At 42.5% G+C, this 11,292-nt stretch overlaps 1 protein-coding gene across 1 annotated transcript; it reads right to left on the bottom strand.

Moving 5' to 3' along the window:
• Positions 1–994: 994 nt before the first annotated feature.
• Positions 995–5,212, bottom strand: LOC124647064. The gene is made up of 6 exons (XM_047187055.1): positions 5,108–5,212; positions 3,860–4,178; positions 2,633–2,778; positions 1,810–1,902; positions 1,596–1,703; positions 995–1,356 (listed from the first exon to the last, which is right to left on the bottom strand). The coding sequence occupies exons 1-6, from the start codon at positions 5,210–5,212 to the stop codon at positions 1,186–1,188; spliced, it is 942 nt and encodes a 313-aa protein (XP_047043011.1). The 3' UTR covers positions 995–1,185.
• Between the last annotated feature and the right edge of the window lie 6,080 nt (positions 5,213–11,292).

Below are 11,292 nucleotides of genomic sequence, written 5' to 3'. Positions count from 1 at the left end.
GACGGAGCCTTCCGGAACTCAACCCCTGGCCAGATCACGAGTCCAGGCCTCCGGTAGGTCCTCCTCTTCACGCAAGAGAGGCCCTAGGACCGCCGCCTTTATACAGGTCGGACCCCCACGTCGGCGACCATCCCGGGCTGGCCAATCCAACCCTCCACCGGCGACGCCATCGCCGGCTTCCATGCCCCTCCATCTCGCCGCCGGATCGCGGTGATAGATCAAAAGATCCACCACCACCAACCGCAGGCCGACCCTCTCCGGCGTAGAAGAGAGCCACATCCTCCGTCGAACCCAACACTACAAGAGATTTGATTTACTGTGACAAGCTCAAAACGTCATGCAATAGCAATAAACGTCACGGAAGACCCCTCTGTGACGTAGTTTGAGCGTCACAGGCCTCGTCACGGAATCCCCGTCACAGATTACTCCCTAGTGACGCGGCACGCCAGAAAACGTCACGGGGTATGGATGACGTCATGTGTGATGTCATCACATAGAAGATCATCCCATTTTTAGGAAACGTCACGGATTAGGATGTTAATGATGTCATGTCTGATGTCATTTCATTAATTTAGAAATAATCCTGGTATTTTTCCATTTTTTATTTTTTTCCCAAAAATATATATTTATTTCATGTGTAATTTTCAATAAATAATATTTATTTCTTTAATTGTTACTTAAATAATTTATAGAATTAATATACAGATTCTGAATCAAAACTAATTTTGAATACATATACTTAATTGGCATTGAAATCACAATATATATCTAATTCAAGACCAAATATCATCTCATATCCAAATACCAGTTTACATAACTAAATAAGTTCTTAGGTTGCACTATAAATTTGTCATAACTAAGGACGAGCAACTAAGTTGATGCTAGAATAGCACCACCATGCATCCATGCACCATCAAGTATGGTGTCTAATTCTGCGTTGCATGTTTCTGTAAGAGGAAGCTAATAAGACTGTCATGTTCTTCTTGCTTTTTTTTCATATGTTTTATTCTTTTCTTCTTGGCTCTTCTTCATTGCCGCTAATTCTTCTTGTTGTTTCCTTTGCATCTCTTCTAGTGCAGCCTCTTGCATTTGACCTCTCTCGGTTAAATGTTGTCGGTACATTGCATTTGCCTCTATTGCTTCTCTCTTATGTTGTTCAACCTTTTCTTCTAACTCTCGAATACGTTATTCAGAATCTGATGTCCTAAACGTCTCAGATCTTGATTGGTACCCCATGGTTGAAAGGAAGGTGCTTGAGGAGTTGTGCTCCTTTAGAACTTCAGCCACAATATGTGTACCATACACCAGGTGCTCATCTTCTTGTTGTGCTTCACTCCTTCTCTTTTCCATGTTATTCTGCAGAAGAGAAGCATTGTTGCTTAGGTTACATAAAGGTTGTTCAATTAAACTTGCAAAAGCATATTATAAGATCCATAAGCATGTACAAAATATATAATTTCCTTTCATGAAGCAAACAGTCAGGGGCACATCAAATAGCCAGCAGCACAGCAAGCAGCCAGCAACATCTCAAGCAACAATAAATACAACCAGCAACAACTGTTATTCAAGTAACCAAAAATAGATAGAAATCTCACATAAACTTCAAGGGCAGCGGCGCTCATGCATCCCGTCTTTCTATTGGTATTGGTCTCTTTGAAAAACTCAATGGGACTAGGGTCCTCATTGTTGTACTTGTCGTTTTTCTACAAGACCTAGCAATTCATATAATTAGTATTCCAAATATGAAAGTTACCAAAATGTGCAGCCAACTATAGAAAATACAGTGAAGAAAATGGGAAGAATACTTACAAGTTGGTGGAAATGAGAAGGATAAGACCTAGAGCCTGCTGTTTGGTGATGCTTGACAGCTTCTCGGTTCTCCTTGTTCTTCGCACAGATTTTCTATATGAAGCAAATGAATATTAGTATTATAAGTAGTAACGGAATATATGTCTAAACAGTAAACATGCTATCACTACAAGGATGAAGAATGTAGATATACATGACGTAGCAGTAAAGGGATACATGCATGGCTTCAGATATGCTTAACAATTGCGACATTGGTATTGCTGAAATCCTAACAGGGTTACCTACAAGCAGGATCAGGAAATGGTACAGCGCATTTCCCAGGCCTTATGCCGATGCTAACGTGTGGGTAATTCCCAGCTCTTCTGCAGCAGCGCATTCCACAAAAGAGTCCGAAAATGAGATTGCAATTTGTAAGAACTTTTTAATGTCTCTTTCTAAATTACCTTATCCAAAACTATGTATCTCATTTTGTAAGAAAATGTGCATCTGGAATACAATGCTCCAACAAATAATTTGTTAACCATACATTGAAGTTCTGACCTGATGTAGGTCAAATCTAGAAGCACCGAGGCAAAATAATAGGAAAAAACCAGCAATGTATTGGTTAGATGTAGATGGAAAAATAGTAATCTGCGGTAATACTTTATCAATGAAAAACGCATGTGCCTCTCTTGATTAGCGTAAGGCAACTACACTTTCCAAGGTTTAAACTTCGACACATAATTTTCAAGAGTATATTGATCAGAATTGTACTTCTATTCCTGAGATTTTTTCACCAATCGAACATTACTAGAGTGCCCACACAGATTCAGTAGGTACAAACCATGTTTTCTTCATCTGACCATTTGTTCAGTTGACTAGCTATGTTTCGTATGTTTGCAAGATGCCCTGCCTCCTCAGCCTTGCGCTTCTCAATCCTTGCCAACCTGTTTCTCTCATACTCTGGAGTTGCGGGCATGATTGTACTACCTTGACGAAGAAGGATATGATGAACCATTAGAAAAAAATGTTAACATATAATGGCAAGATTTAGAAAAGCAATGACCATAAGCATACAGTAAGTTATTTAACAAAGGCATCATGTACATGTTTACCTGACCCTCCTAGCAATATCATGACTCACTTTATGTGTTTAATGAGGAAAAGCATGTAAACATAGCATCACCTCAAAAGCATTTAGTTTGAGGACATATTGTAGTAGTTTCACCACACATGTTTATATGACAGCATGCTCGTCTGTGTGTACATTTAGAAAAATGTTTAACCACACTACTTAAAATACAGAGATCATGCAACTGTAGCTTAAGCTTTCAATTAAAATAGGAGCTACTCCCTGTACAAGAAAACACTGTAGGTAATCCAATAGAAGTCATGTTGAGATTCAGTAATATCATCATGGCTGTTATGCTGTCAACTAGTACTAACTAATGATATATCATCATGGCTGAATTTACTCATTAGAAAAAATATCTCTTCCACACTAGATCTTCTTGTAATAGATGCTATTAATAAGGTTGAGTATATATGTATATATTGATTGATAAGAGAAGCATACACAATATTGTTTTTCTAATTTAATAAACTTCACTAAATTCAGTAAAAGAAATATGTACCCAGAATAGAATACCTTATTTATTTTTTGAAAGGAACGCCATGTATTCCATTACTAGTACATGCCGGCTGAATCGCAAGATACAACGTCTATTACAAATTTTGTGAAATAGCCAAACCAGGATTCACATGTACCCATCCCCTCATACCAACACCATGCGCAGCTAAACTGTGTTCTGCCATATTAAGACCTTGGACAAACAACAAGTTTTATAGCGTCAAAACAACTTTCGTCCGCTAAAGTTTAATTTTCTGGAACAGAGTACGTAGTGCTTTTAGTGGATGGATTAACTACCATGGAGGTATATCTGATTCGGAATACTATAAACCAGTAGCATTGCTAGCTAGCCTCCATGCCTTTTTGTCAACACATGAAATTAATCTACGACATATAGGAATCGAAACACAACCGGCAAGGGGAGAGGAAAAAGTAACACACCACTCAGTCGGAGTGCAGGCGTTATCGTGATTGCGGACAGACCAGCACTCGTCGGAGGGAACAGGGAAGTGCCGCACAAGAAGACGTCGGGGCTGAGGCCGGCGGCTCCGATCCCGCCGGCGAGGAGGGCAGTGGCGTTCGAGCGGGGTGGGGCGCAGAGGAGAAGGTCGCGGGCGAGGCCGGCGGTGGAACCTGCAGATGGGGAGGGCAGCGCCGTTCGACTTGCTGGGGCGGACGGATCGGAGGACGCCTCCGATTGATCTGATGCGTGGAGAGAATTGGGGGAGAGGACCAGGAGAATAGGGGAAGTGGGTGCTGCCTCCACGCACGATTAGATATAGGTTGGAAATTTTTCAACTACGTGAGAAGTAGGAACATAGATATAATCGACGGAGATAAAAGAAATGGAGGGAAAATAGACTTTTTGGTGGGAACATTGGAGGGAGTCGACTTTCTGTGGAGGGAAAAAATATTTTTCCTTTATACACATTTAATTTTTATATATTGTGCGAGAAATATTTTGGAATTTTAGAAAAAGCCAAAACGTTTTGCAACGGGTCTATTCAAGCCCTGGGAGTCACGTGTAAAACCAAAACAAAAGTAGATTTAAATGCGCCAGAAGGAGGCAAAGGGGTATAGCTTTTGTGCTGAACAATATAAGGTGCATGACTATTTAGACAGGCTGCTAGCTAGGATAAAATTAGATTCAGTCAATGAGACATAAAAAATAATGATTCAAATGCTACCTTCTACTACTACATAAATACTCAAGTTCAGTCACCAAGATGAATTCCCCAGAATAAAATCAATCTATGATGTGAACTTTGGAACAGTGACGACACGTACCAGATCGGCAGCCGCGACCAATAGTGACAATCACTTTTGATGCAGGGAATAGGGGGCCATTTGCTAGGGCAACGGCGCGGCATCACCGATGATCGGGGAGAGGAAGCAGGTCGCGGAGGAGGCGAGCAGGGCGCAGGAGCCTATCTGGCTAGTAGGAGGCGCTGTTGCACGGGCGCGAGTAGGAGGAGTGGGGCCACGCGGATGCGGGCGCACGGTCGGCAAGCACAGGGCAACACGGGCGTGTGCGAGGAGGAGATGAAACCCACCAATAAGACCTAGTTTTCTTTCGCAAAACAGATAAGGCCTCGGTTTCTTATATTAGAACTCTCAATCGTAAAGGTCCGGGTAAGATGGTTCCATTCTCGCTTTCCTAGATTATAGGTTTATTAATTGCTAGCTCACCTTTATCTTCCGTAATGTTTTTGTGTCCCATCCACACTCGTCATGGAAGCTATCGAGGTCGTCACAGAATGTGCTAATATGTGACGGTGATTTCACGGCCGTCATGGATTTCGCGAATCCATGACGCGATGAGTAAAACGTCACATATTATGATATTTCATGACGTTACGGACCACCGTCATGAGGATTTTCGTCACAGTATATCAAATCTCTTGTAGTGCAAGGTTGCTGCCCCGGGCGCCCTCGTGACGCGGAAAAAGCCCGAGATCGCCTCCAGGCACCGACGAGAGGGGGAGGGCATGGCACAGACCGAGGGCCTGGCCGCCGCCCACCACCAGCCCCTGCCGGTGTGCCGCGGGTGGAAGCCTACGGGAGGGGAGGGGGAAGACCGCAGCGCAAGAGCCGCCGCCGCCCATCACCATCCGCGCTGGCCGCCGCCGCGTGCGTCGAGGAGGGGAGAGCCCGTCCGCCGTCCCCCACGTCGGCGAGGAGAGGCCTGATACGTCTCCAACGTATCGATAATTTCTTGTGTTCCATGCCACATTATTGATGTTATCTACATGTTTTATGCACACTTTATGTCATATTCGTGCATTTTCTGGAACTAACCTATTAACAAGATGCCGAAGTGCCGGTTCCTGTTTTCTGCTTGTTTTTGGTTTCAGAAATCCTAGTAACGAAATATTCTCGGAATCGGACGAAATCAACGCCAAAGTTCCTATTTTCATCGGAAGCATCCAGAACACCCGGGAAGGACCGAGAGGGGGCCACGGGGCCACCAAACCCTAGGCTGGCGCGGCCGAGAGGGGGGCCGCGCCGCCTATGGTGTGGCCCCCTGTCAGCCCTCTGCGCCGCCTCTTCGCCTATATAAAGCCCCTGGATCAGAAAACCCGATACCAATTGACGAAACCCACGAAACACCGCCGGAGCCGCCGCCATCGCGAAGCCAAGATGCGGGGGACAGGATCTCTGTTCCGGCACCCTGCCGGAGCGGGGAAGTGCCCGGAAGGTTTCTCCATCGACACCGCTGCCATCTCCACCGCCATCTTCATCACCGCTGCTGCTCCCATGAGGAGGGAGTAGTTCTCCATCGAGGCTCGGGGCTGTACCGGTAGCTATGTGGTTCATCTCTCTCCTATGTAGTTCAATACAATAATCTCATGAGCTGCCCTACATGATTGAGATTCATATGATGATGCTTGTAATCTAGATGTCATTATGCTAGTCAAGTGAGTTTTACTTATGTGATCTCCGGAGACTCCTCGTCCCACGTGTGTAAAGGTGACAGTGTGTGCACCGTGTGGGTCTCTTAGGCTAGATTTCACAGAATACTTACTCATTGAATGGCATAGTGAGGTGCTTATTTATATCTCTTTAAGATTGCAGCATGTTGTATCACAATTTATCCATGTGCTACTCTAGTGATTTGTTATTAAAGTAGTTTATTCCTCCTGCATGTGTGCAAAGGTGACGGTGCGTGCACCGTGTTAGTACTTGGTTTATGCTATGATCATGATCTCTTGTAGATTATGGAGTTAACTATTGCTATGATAATATTGATGTGATCTATTCCTCCTACATATGCATGAAGGTGACGGTGTGCATGCTATGCTAGTACTTGGTTTAGTAGCGTTGATCTATCTTACACTAAAGGTTACTTAAACATGAGCATTATTGTGGAGCTTGTTAACTCCGGCATTGAGGGTTCGTGTAATCCTACGCAATGTGTTCATCATCCAACAAAAGTGTAGAGTATGCATTTATACTGTTACTGTTATGTGATCAATGTTGAGAGTGTCCACTAGTGAAAGTGTAATCCCTAGGCCTTGTTCCTAAATACTGCTGAGTTACTACTTGCTTGTTTACTACTGCTGCGTTACTACTGCTGAGTTACTACTTGCTTATTCTTGTTTTCTTGCGTTACTACTGCTGCAATACCACCACCATCAACTACACGCCAAGCACTTTTACGGCACCGTTGCTACTGCTCATACTTATTTATACCACCTGTATTTCACTATCTCTTCGCCGAACTAGTGCACCTATTTGGTGTGTTGGGGACACAAGAGACTTCTTGCTTTGTGGTTGCGGGGTTGCATGAGAGGGATATCTTTGACCTCTTCCTCCCCGAGTTCGATAAACCTTGGGTATCCACTTAAGGGAAACTTGCTTGCTGTTCTACAAACCTCTTCTCTTGGAGGCCCAACACTGTCTACGGGAAAGGAGGGGAACGTAGACATCAAGCACTTTTACGGCGCCGTTGCCGGGGAGGAAAGGTAAAAGGCTCTCATACACCGGTCTCGGGTAAAGTATTTTTTCAGGCGCCGTTGTGTGTGTGCTCGAAGCTATTTCCTTTAGATCCTGCAATTGCATCTTGTTGTTTCTTGTTTACACTAGTTTGGCATAATGTACAAGAGTGAGCTTCTTATTCTATTTCCTGATTTAAAACATGGATTGTTTGATGCGAAAATTAAAAAACCTATGAAATCTTATTTGCATGCTTGGTAGTAATATTAGTATGAACGCTTTGAACACCAATGTTGACAATAATATAGAAAGTTCTAAGCTTGGGGAAGCTGGTTTTCATGATATTTTTAGTCCCCCAAGCATTGAGGAGAAAATTTTCTTTGATGATACTTTGCCTCCTATTTATGATGATTATAATGATAGTGGTCTTTTGATGCCACCTACTATGGAGAGTGAATTTGATTATGATTATACTATGCCTCCTACACTTGATGAGAATAATAATGATAGCTACTTTATTGAATTTGCTCCCACTACAACTAATAAAATTGATTATGCTTATGTGGAGAGTAATAATTTTATGCATGAGACTCATGATAAGAATGCTTTATGTGATAGTTATATTGTTGAGTTTGCTCATGTTGCTACTGAAAGTTATTATGAGAGAGGAAAATATGGTTGTAGAAGTTTTCATGTTACTAAAACACCTCTCTATGTGCTGAAATTTTTGAAGCTATACTTGTTTTATCTTCCTATGCTTGTTACTTTGCTCCTCATGAACTTGTTTATTTACAAGATTCCCATGCATAGGAAGCATGTTAGACTTAAATGTGTTTTGAATTTGCCTCTTGATGCTCTCTTTTGCTTCACATACTATTTCTTGCGAGTGCATCATTAAAACTGCTGAGCCCATCTTAATGGCTATAAAGAAAAGAACTTCTTGGGAGATAACCCATGTGTTATTTTGCTACAGTACTTTGTTTTATATTTGTGTTTTGGAAGTTGTTTACTACTGTAGCAACCTCTCCTTATCTTAGTTTTGAGTTTTGTTGTGCCAAGTTAAGCCGTTGATAGAAAAGTAAGTACTAGATTTGGATTACTGCGCAGTTCCAGATTTCTTTGCTGTCACGAATCTGAGCCCACTGCCCTGCAGGAAGCTCAGAAAATTATGCCAATTTACGTGCATGATCCTCAGATATGTACGCAACTTTCATTCAATTTGAGCATTTTCATTTGAGCAAGTCTGGTGCCATTTTAAAATTCGTCAATACGAACTGTTCTGTTTTGACAGATTCTGCCTTTTATTTCGCATTGCCTCTTTCGCTATGTTGGATGAATTTCTTTGATCCATTAATGTCCAGTAGCTTTATGCAATGTCCAGAAGTGTTAAGAATGATTGTGTCACCTCTGAACATGTGAATTTTTATTGTCCACTAACCCTCTAACGAGTTGTTTCAAGTTTGGTGTGGAGGAAGTTTTCAAGGGTCAAGAGAGGAGGATGATATACTATGATCAAGGAGAGTGAAAGCTCTAAGCTTAGGGATGCACCCGGTGGTTCACCCCTGCATATATCAAGAAGACTCAAGCGTCTAAGCTTGGGGATGCCCAAGGCATCCCCTTCTTCATCGACAACATTATCAGGTTCCTCCCCTGAAACTATATTTTTATTCCATCACATCTTATGTGCTTTTTCTTGGAGCGCTTGTTTGTTTGCTTTTGTTTTTGTTTGTGTTTGAATAAATTGGATTACATCATGCTTGTGTGGGAGAGAGACACGCTCCGCTGGTTCATATGAACACATGTGTTCTTAGCTCATAATATTCATGGCGAAGTTTCCTCTTCGTTAAATTGTTATATGGTTGGAATTGGAAAATGATACATGTAGTAATTGCTATAATGTCTTGGGTAATGTGATACTTGGCAATTGTTGTGCTCATGTTTAAGCTCTTGCATCATATGCTTTGCACCCATTAATGAAGAAATACATAGAGCATGCTAAAATTTGGTTTGCATATTTGGTTTCTCTAAGGTCTAGATAATTTCTAGTATTGAGTTTGAACAACAAGGAAGACGGTGTAGAGTCTTATAATGCTTTCAATATGTCTTTTATGTGAGTTTTGCTGCACCGGTTCATCCTTGTGTTTGTTTCAAATAAGCCTTGCTAGCCTAAACCTTGTATCGAGAGGGAATACTTCTCATGCATCCAAAATACTTGAGCCAACCACTATGCCATTTGTGTCCACCATATCTACCTACTACATGGTATTTCCTGCCATTCCAAAGTAAATTGCTTGAGTGCTACCTTTAAACAATTCAAAATTTATTACCTCTGATTTGTGTCAATGTTTTATAGCTCATGAGGAAGTATGTGGTGTTTATCTTTCAATCTTGTTGGGCAACTTTCACCAATGGACTAGTGGCTTCATCCGCTTATCCAATAATTTTGCAAAAAGAGCTGGCAATGGGATTCCCAGTCCCAAATTAATTAACAGAAATAGACACTCCTCCATGGTATGTGATTGTTGGACGGCACCCGAAGGATTCGGTTAGCCATGGCTTGTGTAAGCAAAGGTTGGGAGGAGTGTCATCATAATAAAACTAAAATAAAAAGGTACTCCTTCATGGTATGAGATTGTTGGCGGGCACCCGAGGATTCGGTTAGCCATGGTTTGTGAAAGAAAGGTTGGAAGGAGTGCCATCCAAAAATAAAATAAAATGGGAGCCGCTCTTTGAAGGTTTGTACGGCAAGGGGTTAGAGTACCCGCTACCATTCGTTGACAACAACAAACACCTCTCAAAACTTTACTTTTATGCTCTCTTTATGTTTTCAAAATCAAAGCTCTAGCACAAATATAGCAATCGATGCTTTTCCTCTATGGAGGACCATTCTTTTACTTTCATTGTTGAGTCGAGTTCACCTATTTCTCTCCATCTCAAGAAGCAAACACTTGTGTGAAGCTGTGCATTGATTCTTACATATTTGCATATTGCATTTGTTATATTGCTTTGCATTGACAATTATCCATGAGATATACATGTTACAAGTTGAAAGCAACCGCTGAAACTTAATCTTCTTTTGTGTTGCTTCAATACCTTTACTTTGAATTATTGCTTTATGAGTTAACTCTTATGCAAGACTTATTGATGCTTGTCTTGAAGTGCTATTCATGAAAAGTCTTTGCTTTATGATTCACTTGTTTACTCATGTCATCACCATTGTTTTGATCGCTGCATTCTCTACATATGCTTTACAAATAGTATGATCAAGTTTATGATGGCATGTCACTCCGAGAAATTATCTTTGTTATCGTTTTACCTGCTCGGGACGAGCGAGAACTAAGCTTGGGGATGCTGATACGTCTCCAACGTATCGATAATTTCTTGTGTTCCATGCCACATTATTGATGTTATCTACATGTTTTATGCACACTTTATGTCATATTCGTGCATTTTCCGGAACTAACCTATTAACAAGATGCCGAAGTGCCGGTTCTGTTTTCTGCTGTTTTTGGTTTCGAAATCCTAGTAACGAAATATTCTCGGAATCGGACGAAATCAACGCCAAAGTTCCTATTTTCATCGGAAGCATCCAGAACACCCGGGAAGGACCGGAGGGGGGCCACGGGGCCACCAAACCCTAGGCTGGCGCGGCCGGAGGGGGCCGCGCCGCCCTATGGTGTGGCCCCCCGTCAGCCCTCTGCGCCGCCTCTTCGCCTATATAAAGCCCCTGGATCAGAAAACCCGATACCAATTGACGAAACCCACGAAACCTGCCGGAGCCGCCGCCATCGCGAAGCCAAGATGCGGGGACGGGATCTCCGTTCCGGCACCTGCCGGAGCGGGGAAAGTGCCCCGGAAGGTTTCTCCATCGACACCGCTGCCATCTCCACCGCCATCTTCATCACCGCTGCTGCTCCCATGAGGAGGGAGTAGTTCTC

Source organism: Lolium rigidum, chromosome 4 (genome assembly GCF_022539505.1).
Source record: "Lolium rigidum isolate FL_2022 chromosome 4, APGP_CSIRO_Lrig_0.1, whole genome shotgun sequence".
NCBI classification, from domain to species: Eukaryota; Viridiplantae; Streptophyta; class Magnoliopsida; order Poales; family Poaceae; genus Lolium; species Lolium rigidum.
This window is presented reverse-complemented; position numbering and strand designations above follow the sequence as displayed.